The 17,405-nt window shown below is 41.3% G+C and overlaps 1 protein-coding gene across 2 annotated transcripts; it reads left to right on the top strand.

Annotated features, from left to right (window-relative positions):
- The first annotated feature begins 204 nt into the window (after nt 1-204).
- On the top strand, nt 205-16,954 carry LOC144889184 (uncharacterized). 2 transcript variants are annotated; one of them, XM_078769157.1, is made up of 5 exons: nt 205-445; nt 5,901-6,051; nt 10,785-10,901; nt 11,230-11,318; nt 15,992-16,954. In XM_078769157.1, exons 1-5 carry the CDS (start codon nt 233-235, stop codon nt 16,088-16,090), a joined length of 669 nt encoding a protein of 222 aa, XP_078625283.1. In that variant the 5' UTR covers nt 205-232; the 3' UTR covers nt 16,091-16,954. The 2 variants fall into 2 exon arrangements, with proteins under 2 accessions (XP_078625283.1, XP_078625284.1); XM_078769158.1 differs by having other exon boundaries at nt 227-445; nt 5,904-6,051; nt 15,992-16,202.
- Nucleotides 16,955-17,405: the final 451 nt, after the last annotated feature.

The raw sequence follows: 17,405 nt of genomic DNA, 5'->3' as shown, positions 1-17,405 counted from the left end.
GTGGTCATTGAAAGGCTTGGGCCAAAAAACGTTCCTCTGTCAATCTCTCAAGAATGTGGGAATAATTGGCACTGTTGAGGTAGTAGAAGTAGATTTTATTGTATTTGACATGTTTAATTGCAAGTGTCGCTCTCTAATGAGCTGCGATGCCTGCCTACGTAAAAGTAATTGTCCTTTTTTTTCTGATATCAGGATTTCCTCTTCTTCCCCACACCATCCAGAAGCAAACAACATGGCTCAGCCTTTACAGACGATTCATGTGCCACCAACCTCAATGGTGCAGCAGGTTGGCAGCAGTACGACCAGCACTAGCGGCAGCACCAGCAGTAGCAGCACCATTGTCAACAGCAACAGTGCACCTTTTGCATTGCAGCCTCCTCCTGGCACTTTGACCCTGCAGGCAGCCACACCAATACCAATTACTCTACAGTCAAGCACAGGCCAGGTAAAGCTCCATCCGAGTCTCTGAGACGAGTTCACACAGGATCTAGGTCCAAGTACACACACACACACACACACACACATAGATATACACACACACATATATATATATATATACTAGCTTGGCTCGGCTCGCTACGCTCGCCTCACCAAGCATCGTTACTGAGGAACGGGCTTATTTTAGCTGAGGCTAATGACTGCACCTGAGTTGCTGTGTTGTCATGATTTACACCAATCATAATACAAACAATTACTTTGCACAAATGTATTTGTTGTGTTTGTGATATTACATTTTTATATAGTCAGGTCAAAATACAGTTTAACCCCCAAAAAATTGCTACAAAAGGTTTCTCAACTGATTCTGGTCGGGTTTAGCGTACGTTATAACATACTAAAAGTTTACCAAAGTAGGACCCCCGGAAAAGTGTTTTTTTCAAGATGGCGTCCAAGATGGCCGCCGAAACCTCTTAATGATCATAACTATGTAACTATCAACTCAAATTTGATGATCTTGGTGTCTATCCCTAGGTTTTTGGGGGCAAGGAACACATTAAGACCATTAAAAATGAAAGTGGGCCATTATATGTAACACAAAAATCCAATATGGCGTCAATAATGGCCGCCAACACCTCCAAATGACCGCAAGTCCATAACTATTGACTCAAATTTAATGATCTTGATGTCTATCCCCAGGTTTTTGGGGGCAAGGAACACATTAAGACAACTTTGGATATTACTGAGCTGTTGAATCATTATGAAATTGAACTCATGACCTTCAGCTGTCACCTAATGCACAAACACCTTTGTCCATAGAATAAGTTTCAGAGCGTTCAGTTTTGAGTGTCATCCTCCTCCTCAGTATCGACCTCTTGAGTGTTGTTTGGATTGTCACAGTTTTCAGTTTGGCAAGGGCCACATGCAGCAGTGCAGCGGAGTCCATAGCGTCTGCAGCTGCATCGAGAGGATTTGCATCCCCCCAAACAGCTGCAATGGATAATTTTCAAGAGTTCGTCAGGCGCAGCATTGTTTTGGGTCATAATTGGAATTAACTGATCATTTTCCTGTTTCCATCCCCATTCAGTTGGGTTCATTTCATTTGCCATCCCCATCCATACCATAATTTGAAAGTACACACGTTGGCTATGGAATATTGTTGCAGGTGATGTTGGGGGGAGCCGTTCAGAAGTGACAAATGCTTGAGCAGTTGCCACTTTTTTGGTGAAAATGATATGGCGCAGTGATGATAGCGTATCATTAGACTTGCCACCAAAGAGATCAACCATCAGGTCTTTGCCAAGATCTGATATGTCCTCTTGAGATTTGTTTTGAAGGATGAATGCACTAGCACAGGACTTCATGACAGGATCAGATTTCACTAATTTCCGGAAGGCTGACTTTTTTCCGATGCCGAAAATCCTTGAAGTAGAATCACATCCTGAGTAGGCATGTACAAAGAGCAACTCATTGCACACATCGTCTCCTAAAGTTTCTTTCAACAGGTTAATGTTATACACTCTGTGTTCTTTTGACTGCTTGTTTGCATCAGAACGGAAGTAGATGATCTCATTGTCTGTTCTGGAGTAATGAAGGAGCAAGATCAGCAAATCTGTATCCTCACCGACCAACGTTGTGGTGCAATGACGGGATCGTTCAACAGTTGCCTTAACGATATCAACGTCTGCATCCCCTGGTGACTGAATGACATGGCATCCCCTTTTAGTTAGTGCTGTGCTGATGAGAGCAATCATGTCTGCCTTGTTTTTGTCACGAGACAAAAAGTCGTCCTTTTTGCCTGCAAACTCTGTTTCTGCAGTGAAACCAACAATAGGGTGCAGGTTTTTTCCTCGTCTCTGATGTGTGTTGTCTTTTATGGAGGGACCTTCACCATAGCCATCGAACACCACTGTCGCTTGTCCGTAATGTCTCACAGTGAAGTCTGCATAAGACTCAGCTATTGCATTATATGAGTCGCCTTTGTTCCACGGTAAACGATGGAGCAAAGAGCCACCATCAAGCACATAACAATCTGTTTTGGGAATAGAGTTCATCACAGCCTCACTTGATAAGTCCGCAGCATGGTCTCGAATTGCCTGAGCAAGCTGAGGTTTGTCTGCTTTTCGAAGAATGTTCCTGGTCTCAAAGAGGGCTGGAGGGTAGGGGCTTAGTTCATACGTCAAAACCTCTTCAAGGGAAAGATCTCCTGACCTTGACACCAGAAGGAAACGCTGGAACAGAAGGGCAGGATCAATGGTACGATCAGGAGCAATCTTCACAGCAGAGATATTCCCAAGGGTTTTGGCTCTGTCTTTCCACTTGAATTTGTAAGTAAATGCCGACTTTCCGATTATATCTTCAATGATCTTGTTTCCAACCGATTCAAAGTCATGTACATTCACATCTGGCCCAGCCACTATCCCGTTGACAATGTTTCTCAGAGTAGGATCAGATGTGAAGGGTGAGCAGGCTGCAAGCTTTATCCGAATTTTCTCGAGATCAGATGCATCTCTTTTGATGCGCGCCTCAGTTGAGTCTTTGTGTTGCGGACTTGTAGTATAGGTTAGGTTTGTGAAATCCTGCATCGCAATGTTGTACTCGGATGTTACAGGTGCAGATAAGGTCCAAAGGTTTCGCATGTCCTCGGTCATCCCACTGCCGCGAGTTAGACCACCAGTGCTCTTCAGAGACCTCATCAACGTTTGTTCGATGACAAGATCACTACTATGACAGCTCGTGGGCAATGACAGCTCGTGGGCGAACTTCCTGAATTATGGCATGACCAACTGCCGCAACCTTGCGTCTTGTGTCTTTCCCAACGAACAATGTTTCCAGTGCTGTCCGCAGACTAGTCGGAATGAACGATAGGGCTGAATCAAGTTTTAAATCATCACTACTTGGATACTGATTCGTCACGGTAGAAACCTGAGATTTTATATCACTTCTGATTAACCTAGCAGCAGTTTCAATAATAGCGCGTTTTTGGGACTCTTCATCGCCTTCCTGACACGTTTGCTTGTAGTATGATCTCAGAATCTGCGACGTTTGTTCTCTCATCGTAACAATATCGTCCAAGCCTTCTCTTTCACCAAAAAAAATTGAGTCCTTAAAGCGTTCTTTAAGACGCTTTTTCAAACTGTAATTGTCATACGGTTCCGAATCAGGATTACAAAGATACCCTTTCATTATGAGGCTCAAAGATGTAACAGTTAGTTGTTCCTCACTGTTCAGTTCTAGGTAAGCACACATTTTCTGAAATGCTTCATACTTATCTTCATCTTTAGGACGACCACACTTTCTGCGCTTGGCTTCGGGGGCTTTCTGGAACTCTAAAGGCACAGACTTGAAGGACCGGAAATTTCCACTACACGAATGATGATAAAGTCCGTCTGCTGCATGTAAATCTCGTAAATAGTATTCAATCCGACCCTTTACAGTATGTCCCCAATCATCTGAACGGGATTCACAGACCTCCACAATTGTCTCCACAAATTTGTCAGTCCGTACCCAGCTAAAGTGTCCCTTGTCCAAATCAATTGTACATCCACAGAATACGCAATCCTTTTCACTGTCAAAACCTCCACTTGATTGTCTTGTGGTTCTCTTTGGTGGCACAGAACCACTACTTTTCTTTGCAACATGGCTTTTAATGTTTTTATCATTTATGTACTGTTGACGACAGCTTTTATGCACTTTAGTACTGGCTTCAACTACAAGATCGTCCTTCCGCTTTACACTGGCTTCATTTATTCCCTTCGCCCCCTTCCACTGAATTGCAACCCAGTTATCACTGGAATCCTCGATCTCCTCCTTGCAGATTGGACAAAAAGCTTGACTGGCTGTGCTTGCACTCATTGTTGAATCATGTCTGAAAAAGAGAAAGATGAGAATTAGTTATTCAGTTAGATCCAATTCGACACATTCTTCAGGTCAATATATGGAAAATGCCCCCTCAACCTGTTAGATAATGGCCCACTTTCATTTTTAATGGTCTTAATGTGTTCCTTGCCCCCAAAAACCTAGGGATAGACACCAAAATCATCAAATTTGAGTTGATAGTTACATAGTTATGATCATTAAGAGGTTTTGGCGGCCATCTTGGACGCCATCTTGAGAAAAACACTTTTCCGGGGGTCCTCCTTTGGTAAACTTTTAGTATGTTATAAAGTACACTAAACCCTACCAGAATCAGTTGAGAAACCTTTTGTAGCAATTTTTTGGGGGTTGAGGGGGTATTTTCCATATATCGACCTTACTAATAGGCAATTTAGGTTGAATGTTTTTTTTTCAAGAAAGAACCCCTCAGCACATACATAGGGGAGGGGTAGGTGCAGACTGGAAGTTTGGGACGATTACACCTCACCACCACGTAATTCAAAACACCTCACCACCACGTAATTCAAAACACCTCACCACCACGTAATTTAAAACACCTCACCACCACATATTTCAAAACACCTCACCACCAAATAATTCAAAACACCTCACCACCAAGTAATTCAAAACACCTCACCATCACGTAATTTAAAACACCTCACCACCACATATTTCAAAACACCTCACCACCAAATAATTCAAAACACCTCACCACCAAGTAATTCAAAACACCTCACCACCAAGTAATTCAAAACACCTCACCACCAAGTAATTCAAAACACCTCACCACCAAGTAATTCAAAACACCTCACCACCACGTAATTTAAAACACCTCACCACCAAGTAATTCAAAACACCTCACCACCACATATTTCAAAACACCTCACCACCAAGTAATTCAAAACACCTCACCACCACATATTTCAAAACACCTCACCACCAAGTAATTTAAAACACCTCACAGCCATAAAACACGTAATAAAAACACCTCACAGCCACAAAATTAAAAACACCTCCCCCCAAGCCCTCTCCCTCCCACATTTCTCCCGATGTCCCTGCTCTCAAATGTCGTGTTTGTGTCCTTCCCCCTCTCTCCCCATCTTGTCTACCGCTCCCCTTATTTTTTGTGTTTTATGTGTCGGTTTGACTTTTTGTGTGATTAATGTTAGCTCTTTCACGAGCCTCGATCTTGTATACAAAAACAAAAACTAAAAAAAACCATTATATTTTAGCATCAAAGGTGAGGAGTGATGTGATTTTGGTGAGGTCAGAGGTCATATCAGGTAAAATGTGATACTTGAGAACAGCTGAATGGATTTAAATCAAACTTGGTATAAGTATGTATAACGATGTAATAATGTGGGTGGAGGCCATATCAGTCGACTCCATGATGTCGAAGAGTGTAGTTCTAGTTAAATATACCTTCAGATCTTTAACATCCACACCCATAGATGTAGATGGCGTAGCCATCTTGGGTTCCTCATTTTAAGGATGGTAAGCTTCAAGATGCAGCACCCTCTACTGTTATGACACCAGAACGACATTTTTAGTGTGCTGCCTCTTGTAGTAAATTTCCTTTCATTTACCAGCAGATCACATTGCAGCAGCAGCAACAACAACAACAGGCTGTAACGCTGGTGTTGCAGCCAGCAGCGGCACCACTACCCGCTGTGACCCAGCCAGCCAGCACCACCACCACCAGCAGCACAGTGACTCTTCTGGATACATCTCAAGGCGCTGGTAAACTTGGAAATGGTTGTTTAATTAAAAAGCACGACTGCCAGCCTTTAAGAGGCCGATCTCACGACTGGTTTCATTATATTCCTGGAGGTGCATCTTTTTTTTCTTTTTCTTTTTTTCTTTTTTTTTTGTATACAAGATCGAGGCTCGTGTAAGAGCTAACATTAATCACAAAAAAACAAATGGACAAATAAAACATAAGATAAAGGGAGCGGGAGACCAAGATGGGGAGAGAGAGGGACGCACACAAGTGCAACAGCAGAGAACAGGGACATCGGGAGATCTGTGGGAGGGAGAGGGCTTGTGGGGAGGAAGCGTGGGCAGGGGGGGGTGAGTGGGGTGGGAGAGGTATAAAACATATGGACACTGCAAGAACTTCCAGGAAAGAAGTCGGAATTTCAAAAAAGTGGATCTGGGGTGAATTAACGGGGGTAGAAAAGATCAAGGTTTTGGATGGGGGAAGATCAACATTTTTAGTTGCATTTTTAGATCAACATTAGCATCTTTGCTGCTAATGCCGTGTTCCCCTTTGGTTAAAGTGGGAATTTGTGTTATTTAAAGGCCAGAAATGTTGCTGTCCTCTTATTGAAAGGCATCCCAATATGCTGGGACCAATTTGGGGAGGGGGGGGGGTGGAATATGGCTGGAAATATGTTTGCTTGAGGGGAGGGTGGAAGATTGATATTTAATTGGTGTAATTGGCATTAAAACTTGACTGGTTGATCTAAACCACTGCAAGGTTGATTCACAGCATCGTGTCGGTTGGATTTTGTCTTTAATCCATCCTTTGTTGCTAGTTTGGACATCCTGTACTTGATTACCTATTGCGCACCTCGCACTGTCTGTGCAATTTATATCAAACTATGACATGATATACAGTAATTATTGCTGCACTAGTTACAAAAATCTTTGCAATGCTACAGCCCACAAGGCCTTTGGCCATAATTCAATGGAGTAGTGCTCTCCGCTATCAGTCGTTGCTCCAGCATCATAATCTGTCTCTCCGAGATTTTGTGAAATCTAAAACTCTTAACGTTATTTGACTCTCCCATGATGAGGCCGAAGTACCATATTAATATGTACCATAAAGTACCATACAGTACCATATTTTCATGCAAATAACCCATACCCGGGGAAGAATCTAATAACCCGTACATGGGTATACTCTTCCCCTGGGGAAAAAAGTGCTCTTTGAAAATTTCAGGCATGTATAACCCACACACGGGTATACCCCGCAGTTGGAATTTTTGGAGCTAATTGAACGTATAGCCCACGGGTTATTTGTGGGTAGTACCATATATGGTAGTCTGTTGCTCTCACATTGCAGACAGGTCTTTGCCTCTCCTCTAGTCTACCTCCGTTTGCTCTATCAGCCCTCTGACCCTCCCTATATTCTACAAGATGTATGTGATCTTACAGTAACCCATCACTCATTACTATATTTCCTGAAATGCAATGGGAATGCTGCAATATTACATCTGGTAATCTACCAAACTTTGGTAGAACGTGTTAGCGACAGGGTCTAAACTATGCTTGTTACCGATGGTGGGCCATCACCCTATTAGAAATGGAATCGACGAAAGCAAATTATTAACCTTTAATAATTAACAAGATATTCCGCTCACAAGGTTCAGACATACATGGCGTCAGACATACATGGTGGTGGCCATCTTGGATTTTGACATGGGTTGCACCCACACACCAAATTAGAATTCGGTCCTTCGCTTACGCACGCACGGACGAACGGATGCACGCACGGACGGACGCACGGACGGACACACGGACGGAGGGGAAAACCATAGTCCCCCTTTCGCTCCGTGGTGCGACGGGGGACAATAACCCTGCTTGCCTTAACGTACATTCCTGTTTGATATCCTGTACCAAAATGGCTTCTTTTAGCAACACTAGCAGAGTACCCACCCTCTGGGAGGGTAGTGTTTATGCATTACTTGCTGAGAAAAGACTTTGTCGATGTTTGTGTGTTTAAAAGGTCTAAGACGTCTAAATGGTCTAAAGCTCCAAAGGGTCTAAGAGGCCGAAGGGGTTCAAAGAGTCTTAGGGGTCTAACGGGGCTAAATGGTGTTAAAGGCCTTAAATGGTCTGCCGGTTGAAGGTGTCTAAAGGGTGTAAAGGTCGAAACTAAAGTGTCTATGTGGTCGAAGGGGTCATGAGAAGTCTAAAGTGTCCATAGGGTCTAAACGACATATTGCAATCGTATTCAGGGTCTAATGGGTTTAAATGGTCAATGGGTTCTGAAGGTCTAAAGGGGTCAAAGGGGTCTAAATGATGAAATTATTAAAAGCGTCTAAAGGGTCCACAGGGGGTTAAAAGGGTCCAAAGGGATCTAAGCAGTCTAAAGGTTAAAAAAAAAAGTACGTTCCAATAGTACGTAATTAATAGACATAGTCGCGGTGCAACTGACATTCAAACTGTCCGTAATTAAGAGACATAAGTATGTGGTGCAATTTTTTTCCACGGAGACGTACAGACAGACAGACATATATGAATGGCTTTTCATATTATAGATGAGCTTGAAGGAGTCCGGGCTCCAGCATGATACGGACAAAAGGATGGCAAGACACAAACTCGTCCGAGAAGATGTTTATTGTAAAAACCAACTCGGGAACTCTCTAACTCTGAAAAGCCCGTTTATCGGGCTGCCTTATAAAGCACAACCAGAAACCGAAACCGAAACCGAAAGCCACGCCTCTCAGGCGAGGCGTGCTTCGGTGGTCACGTGATCAACAGGTGTAGCTGATTATACCCGCACGCACGGCACGCTTTGGTGGTCACGTGACCAGCCACTCTGGTGCCGTGGTTCCCCGCCGGTGACGTCACCGGCTGGAGCAAGGAGATTCTGATGCAGGTCTCGCTTGGGGGACCCATGGGTCGCTACAAGCTGCTGCCAAAAATCCAAAGATCCGTGCTGCCCATGACCTTGGCTTTGCACCTGATTCTTCCCAAAATTACTTGCACACCAAAGAAAGATGGTCCTCAACATGTCTGAACCTTTTATTATTTATTGCCGAATAATGGGATATCATGTTGATTGAGGAACTTGGGTAATACATCCATTTATCCATACAATATCACCACCGCAGGCCGCATTCTTCAGACCATGCACAGCATGATGTACGCCTGGGCATGTTTGTCTTGGTGAACGTCTTCAAAGGACCCCTTGGACAAAAAATGTGATGCAGAACACAAGGAGATGTTCCGAAGATGAATAGAGGAAACATCGCAACTCAGTCCTTGAAAGATAATCATAAAAATAAAACTTTAGGCCCTGAGGGCCTCATTCCAACTTTTGGTCTCTGCTTCGGGAGATTACAGCCGACAGCCCGGGTTTGATTCCCGGCAGGAGCAAAACGAGCACAGCTGTTTGATGCAGCAAGGGACAGTACGTCTTGCAGCGTGCTTATCTCATACTAAAATACACCATTTGTGTCTGTCCGTCTGTCCGATGAATTTTTGACACCAATACATTCCGTCGTTACTTCTCCAATCTCAACCAAACTTGACAGGATGACAAAGGGTTACATAATGAAGGTTGTAGCGCATTCATTTGCCCCCCTCCCCAAGGGGTTTTCCCTGCCATTGCCGTCAATGGGGTTGCATGCTGAGGTGTATATAATTGTTAAATGAGCTTTATCGTGGCGTTTTTCCAAGACGCTTTTAATAACAAAATTAATGATAATCGCATATTATTAATGTTGTTACAAAACAATATTAATACTAATAATGTCCCACTTTCCCGAGGCGCTTTTCCTGTAGTGACAACGTGTATAAATAGCTTATAGTTATAATGGCGTTTCCGTGGGAGCAACGGCTTCTGCAGGAAGTAAAAATATTATAAACCACAAACACGAATGCTTAGCTTTTTAAACAGTTGCTAATGCTCTTTATAACACTAAATGAAGAAATTTGGAGGAATCCCGACATCCGTGAAGTAAGGTTTACTTGCAGAACTGAACGAAGATCTACTGTACTCTATATAACCCACAAAATGTTGGGTTAATAACATGGCCCTTTCTGCCGCTACCATGGCGTTTTTCCTAGCGAGCTTTTGAAACTCGCTCCTGCTGTTTAATACGAAACAAAGGGAGGAAGACCGGGTTGTGCTCATTTAACCAAGCAGCTAACTAGCGCTTGCCAAGCCAGCCGTTCCTTAACGGTTTTGAATGGAGTGCTTGCTCGAATGCTTAAACCACTTGGCGATCTCTCCACTAGAAACTTGGTAAATGAACACACACCCAATGTTCTTGAGACCCGTCCATAGATCGACTGTAATCTATATACCCCAAAGACCCTTCCTGCCCCCCCCCCCCCCCCCCCCGAGTCTGCGGGTGTACTTGTAGCAGAAATGAGGCAAACAGTCCCATCTGCTCGCGCCTGCCTCATAACGTTAAATATCCCATGTCATGTTTGGAAAAAGGATGGTGTTTGGCTGTTCCTCGGCCCCAATCCCCTGCATGTTTTATGGCTGTTCAAGCAGTTAGATCCCCAGTATCCGACACCTGTTAAGAAATTAATGCCAATGAAGAATACACCAAATTCGTCATCCAATTCCATCAGTTGCGTGTTCGCTAGTTAGTTGAGATGCACCTGGCACAAAACCAGTGGCCATTTGTCTCGTTTGCTTGCGATACAATGAGGCTGCTTGCCGTCAGGTAACAATTTACATCAACCTTATCTTTGCTTTGAGCTGAACAGGTGTTCATGTATCTACACAGTATCGATACCCACCGCGGGCCAGATGATGTACCAGACTGCACAGGGCATGATGTATACAGATGGCCTGACGGTGTTGAACACGATCAACAATGCCCCTGGTTCGGGACAGGAACCAGGTATGCAGATAGAGATATATGCACCTCGTTTTCGTCACCTAATTTTTACTTCCTGGTTGTGGTTATCTTGTTGAAGAGATGTGTAGAAAGTACACAAGGCAGCGAGGATTGGTATAGCAAGGACGTCACAGATATAAGAACACCGAAGCATCACGGATAGCCGTAATATGAGAATATAAAATGGCGGACGTCATGGAGGATATGTTGCTGACTATTGTCATGTGACATTCTGCATTTTGATTGGATAATTTGTTGACTGTTCAGGTGTGATGGCAATGACTCCATCAGTGTGCCTGAAGCACAATTATTTTTTTTGGGGGTTCTGCAGGTGTGCCAATCTCGCAGGTTGTCCTCACGAGTTCTGGCCCCGCTTTACACATTCCTGTGAGTGCCGTGTCTGCCGTTCAGCTGCAGCAGGTAAACTGAACTCTTCTTCCAGTTTCTGATTATTTTTGTAATCTTTTGTAAGACGTCGGTGGCGCTGCTGTGTCCATGAATGCCATTTGTTGCTCGTCCCAGCTGACGATTCCTCTTCCGGCTATTTAAGCATTGGCTCATTTTAAATGGGCTCATCGGTCGTAGTCATTTTGTCCATCAAAATGATCTTTGAACTTCGGATGGTTCACTGTGATGCTCATACTGTACATGCTTGTGATGATGGTACTGCTCTTGAAACGTTCGTGTCACAATTGGCATTTCTGTTGACAATCCCATTCTGAACAAATTTTAACTTTATGTAACTTTAACTTATTCCAAAACCTTGATCTTTTCTACCCCCATTAATTCACCCCAGATCCACTTTTCTGAAATACCGACTTCTTTCCTGGAAGTCCCAGCTGTGTCCATGTGTTGTTTTTTTTTTACCTCTCCCATCCCCCACCCCCCTTCCCACGCCTCCTGCCCCCAAGCCCTCTACCTCCCACAGATCTCCCGATGTCCCTGCTCTCAAATGTTGTACTTGTGTGCTTCCCCCTCTCTCCCCATCTTGTCTCCCGCTCCCTTTATTTCGTCTTTTGTGTCCGTTTTTTTTTTTTTTTTTTTTTTTTTTTTTGTCATTTATATTAGCTCTTACATGAGCCTCGATCTTGTATACAAAAAAAAAAAAAAAAACGAATTCAAACTTTTGTGGGCGGTGCCATAGCGATATGTAGTGGTCATCCTGAACGGAAGGTGTGTGCCCTTCTGGTGGAGGGAGGAGGATGGGGAAGAGGCCGATGTGGGGGTAGGGGATGGGCAGTGGTGATGCAGGAGTAGGTTACATTTTCAAAACAACAACCAGTCCATGGAACGTGCATGGTCCTTCTTGCGAGGCTATAATGTCAATCTAATTCACATAGGTCGTTTCCTTTTATTATTACCTCCGCCACCGAAGGTGGATGGCAACCTCTGTCTGTCTGTCTGTCTGTCTGCTGTGAACAAGATATCTAAAAAAGTTGTGGACGGATTCGAAGGAAATTTGGCAGAGATGTGTATATGACAAGGACGAAATGATTAGATTTTGGTGAAGATCCGGTTTCGGATCCGGCTAGTATAATTTCTTATGTGATTCTTCACCATTGGGAGATCGGGCCAAAAACGATAAATAGCAGGATATCTCAAAAAGTTGTGGACGGATTCGGACAAAACCTGATGGAGAGGTTATGTGTGTGACAAGGAAGAATTGATTAAATTTTGGTGAAGATTGTAATCCAGATCTGGATCAGAGAATTTTTAAGTAATTCTTCACCATTGAGTAAAAGGGCTAAAACTGATACAGAGCACGATATCTGAAAAAGTTATGGACATATTTGGGCAAAACGTGGTGGACCGATTGGGTGTGTGACAAGGATGAATAGATTCGATTTTGGTGAAGATCTGAATATGGATTCGGATATGAGAATTATTTAATTATCAAGTGATTCTTCACCATGGGGAGATAGGGCCAAAGCGATACAAAGCAGGATATCTCAAAAAGTTATGGACGGATTTGGACGAAAGTTGGTGTACAGGTTGTGCGTGTGACAAGGACTAATGGATTCGATTTTGGTGAAGATCTGAAAATGGATTCAGATATGAGAATTCTTTAATTTTTAAGTGATTCTTCACCATTGAGAGATAGGGTGAAAAGTGATATATAACATGATATTTTAAAAAGTTATGGACGAATTATGACTAAACTTGGTGGACACGTTGTGTAGGTGACAAGAGCGAGCCGATTAGATTTTGGTTCAGTCCCGAATCTAGTGGGATACAAAACATAAACAGTTCAGCCTGGCGGAGGTATGTGCTCTACCGAGTGCCCTACTAGTTTTAATCATGTAACTACTGTCCATGGATGGCAGGATGGCCTAGAGGTGCGCACACTCGCCTCTAAGCTGTCCAGCCTGGGTTTGAATCCCGACCCAGCTATAAACTGTCATCCGGGTGCTTCATGGGCAGGGTGATTCATCAACGTGTGTGTCGTCCCTCAGATGGACGTTAAACTGGGCGTCCTGTCTACTGACATTAGTTGGTGGACGCTAAAGTTCCCCTGGTGTCCTTCACGAAGAGTATGCGAGCTATCTGCGGCACCCTCAACAAATTTTGAATTCCTGCCCTGATTGCTGCTGGGAAGGCAAAGTCAAACCACCCAGTGTCACCCTTGCCAAGAAACTGCTTGGGCAGCACCGACGCTCCATTGGAGTACGCAACATCAGAATCAGAAGAACTACTGTCCATGAACATTGAATTTTATCTTTCGTAACTTGTGGTGAAAGTCGTCTATCAAATTATTATTCTAGGTTATCAAATTATTATTCTTGGTTATCAAATTATTATTCCAGGTTAACAAATTATGATTCTGGGTTATCAAATTATTATTCTAGGTTATCAAATTATTATTCTTGGTTATCAAATTATTATTCTAAATTATCAAATTATTATTCTAGGTTATCAAATTATCATTCTTGGTTATCAAATTATTATTCTAGGTTATCAAATTATTATTGCAGGTTATTAAATTATTATGCTAGGTTATCAAATTATTATTCTAGGTTATCAAATTATGATTCGAGGTTATCAAATTATTATTCTAGGTTATCAAATTATTATTCTAGGTTATCAAATTATTATTCTAGGTTATCAAATTATTATTCCAGGTTATCAAATTATTATTCCAGGTTATCAAATTATTCGAGGTTATCAAATTATTCTAGGTTATCAAATTATTAATCCAGGTTATCAAATTATTATTCCAGGTTATCAAATTATTCTAGGTTATCAAATTATTATTCTAGTTATCAAATTATGATTCTAGGTTATCAAATTATTATTCCAGGTTATCAAATTATTCTAGGTTATCAAATTATTATTCTAGGTTATCAGATTATTATTCTAGGTTATCAAATTATTATTCTCGGTTATCAAATTGTTATTCTAGGTTAGCAAATTATTATTTTATGTTATCAAATTATTATTCTAGGTTATCAAATTAATATTCTGAGTTATCAAATTATTATTCTAGGTTGGCAAATTATTATTCCAGGTTATCAAATTATTATTCCAGGTTATCAAATTATTATTCCAGGTTATCAAATTATTCTAGGTTATCAAATTATTATTGCAGGTTATCAAATTATTATTCTAGTTATCAAATTATGATTCTAGGTTATCAAATTATTATTCTAGGTTATCAAATTCTTATTCTAGGTTATCAAATTCTTATTCTAGGTTATCAAATTATTATTCCAGGTTATCAAATTATTATTCCAGGTTATCAAATTTTTATTCTAGGTTATCAAATTTTTATTCTAGGTTATCAAATTATTATTCTAGGTTATCAAATTATTATTCTAGTTGATCACATTATTATTCTAGGTTATCAAATTATTATTCTAGGTTATCAAATTATTATTCCAGGTTATCAAATTATTCTAGGTTATCAAATTATTCTAGGTTATCAAATTATTATTCTCGGTTATCAAATTGTTATTCTAGGTTAGCAAATTATTATTTTATGTTATCAAATTATTATTCTAGGTTATCAAATTAATATTCTCAGTTATCAAATTATTATTCTAGGTTGGCAAATTATTATTCCAGGTTATCAAATTATTATTCTAGGTTATCAAATTATTATTGCAGGTTATCAAATTATTATTCTAGTTATCAAATTATGATTCTAGGTTATCAAATTATTATTCCAGGTTATCAAATTATTCTAGGTTATCAAATTATTATTCTAGGTTATCAGATTATTATTCTAGGTTATCAAATTATTATTCTCGGTTATCAAATTGTTATTCTAGGTTAGCAAATTATTATTTTATGTTATCAAATTATTATTCTAGGTTATCAAATTAATATTCTCAGTTATCAAATTATTATTCTAGGTTGGCAAATTATTATTCCAGGTTATCAAATTATTCTAGGTTATTTTAGGCAAATTAATCTAGGCAAACACGACTCCCCTATTTACCCTGGTGTTGGGCTAGCGGCTAGGGTGCCGGCTTAGGATCCTAGGATCCTGGGTTCGTAATCCCGGTCGTTCGCTGAATTAACGCCAGGGGGGTTGACTCAGCCTGTCATCCTTCCGAGGTCGGCTAATTGAGTACCAGTTCACTGGTAATTCCGTTTGTCGTTAAAGGCGGCAAAAAGGGTTGGCGTCAGGAAGGGCATCCGGCTGTAAAACATTGCTTCAAAAAGGGGACCAAAAAAACAACAACAACCACGGTGCCCGAAAAAGGCCAACCCTCGCTTGCGGGGAAAAATGGCCTCTAAAGGTGGTTATTATTTATATATATATAAATTATTATTTCAGGTTATCAAATTCTTATTCTAGGTTATCAAATTATTATTGCAGGTTATTAAATTATTATGCTACGTTATCAAATTATTATTCTCGGTTATCAAATTATTATTCCAGGTTATCAAATTATTATTCTAGGTTATCAAATTATTATTCCAGGTTATCAAATTATTATTCTAGGTTATTAAATTATTCTAGGTTATCAAATTATTATTCTCGGTTATTTTAAAGGTCATTTAAATGTTGGGAAACATACATGATTTACATGAATGCAGATATCTTTAGCTAATTATTTACACCTCATTCTCCTCCTCTCCCACTGTAGCTTTCCTCGCTGGCCCAGCAAGCCAGCATGAACCAGGCGGCCACTCCCATATCCAGCACAGCGACGCAGCCAGGGAAAACGAGGAAACAAAATTCCTGACAACTTGACATCGTTGCCTCTGTCAATTAAAAAAAAAATTGCAACTGCCTCAGAAAGGTGGATCTCACACCCAAGGTGGCTCGGAGTCACCCTGCACTTTAAGCGATGCGATTTTGAGTTAACCACGCGGTCCGAGTGGAGAATCTCCAAGCTTCAACCCAGACTCGTGGTCACTCGGCGGTCGCCAATGATGATGAGCCAACGGGCCACTCGTCCACCCGTGGCTGGACCGTTTCAGAACGGCGGACGTCGTTTACCGCCGAGCATGCATGACAGGTGCACGTGCTGGGCTGTGGTTACCATGGAATTTCCAGAACAGGGTACAACATTCACTTTGAAACTTGCATCGATTTGTATTCGACGAAAGACTCGTCTGAAGAAGACTTTTGATAAAGAAAGACTTTTGAAAAACAATTTTTCGTTCCTTCGCTCATTCCCGCTGGAGTAACTCGTAAAATTGTGACGCCCCAACTTAAAGAGAAAAATTAGGAAAAGATTTTTAAATTTTCCATACAGTATTTTTGTTTTTAATGTTTTGTTGTTACCTTTATTGCAAACATATATTTTCCATGTTTTGTTCTTGTATGAGTTTATTTTGCCATTTATAGATGAAAAAAGATCATGTGGCTGAAACTTGTGAATCTTGTTAAAAATAATTCACAAATTCTGAATTTGCAAAACTTTGACAATCATCATGCAAATCACATGTAAAATTGGATATTTTAACTGTGTACCTTTTCAATACATGTATTTGGTAAATACCCAACTTTTTTAATGAAAACTTTCTTATTACAAATCCCGTGGATCAGAGAAGTTTTCACCAGACTAAAGAGTGATTGTTTCAATTGAACAATCTAACAACAATCTCTGTCTCTCTCATGTACTGTACTTTTCACAGGTCATCGATGCTGCCGAAGCTGCTTCATGAGCAAGTGCTACACTGGGTGGTTTGCCATTGCCTTCCCAGCAGTATGAGGCAGGAATTTGTAATTTGGCCAGGGCGCCACCGATAGCTCGCCTACTCTTCACGGAGGACACCGTGGGATCTTTAACGTCCACCAACTAATGTCCGGAGACAGGATGCCCAGTTTAATGTCCATCCGAGGTACTTTTCATCATCCGAAGACACACATTGATAAATCGCGCTGCCTGTGAAACACCAAGATGGCAGTTTATAGCTGGGTCAGGATTCAAACGCAGGCTAGACAACGTAGAGGAGAGTGTGTGCACCTCTACGACATCCTGCAAGAAAGTACATCCACAATTCGGTCATCCACTTTACCTCGCAACTCTCCTGCTGCCTCCACCATCTCAA

The sequence above is a fragment of the Myxine glutinosa genome, unplaced genomic scaffold, assembly GCF_964187855.1.
Source record: "Myxine glutinosa unplaced genomic scaffold, kmMyxGlut1.1 SCAFFOLD_1503, whole genome shotgun sequence".
Lineage (NCBI taxonomy): Eukaryota > Metazoa > Chordata > Myxini > Myxiniformes > Myxinidae > Myxine > Myxine glutinosa.
The sequence above is the reverse complement of the archived record's forward strand: the minus strand, read 5'-3'. Positions and strand labels throughout refer to the sequence as shown.

Coding starts and splice junctions, on each gene's coding strand:
- LOC144889184 (XM_078769157.1), top strand. CDS start 233: ATGGCTCAGCCTTTACAGACGATTCATGTGCCACCAACCTCAATGGTG. Junction 446..5,900: donor TACAGTCAAGCACAGGCCAG/GTAAAGCTCCAT, acceptor TTCATTTACCAG/CAGATCACATTGCAGCAGCA. Junction 6,052..10,784: donor GGATACATCTCAAGGCGCTG/GTAAACTTGGAA, acceptor GTATCTACACAG/TATCGATACCCACCGCGGGC.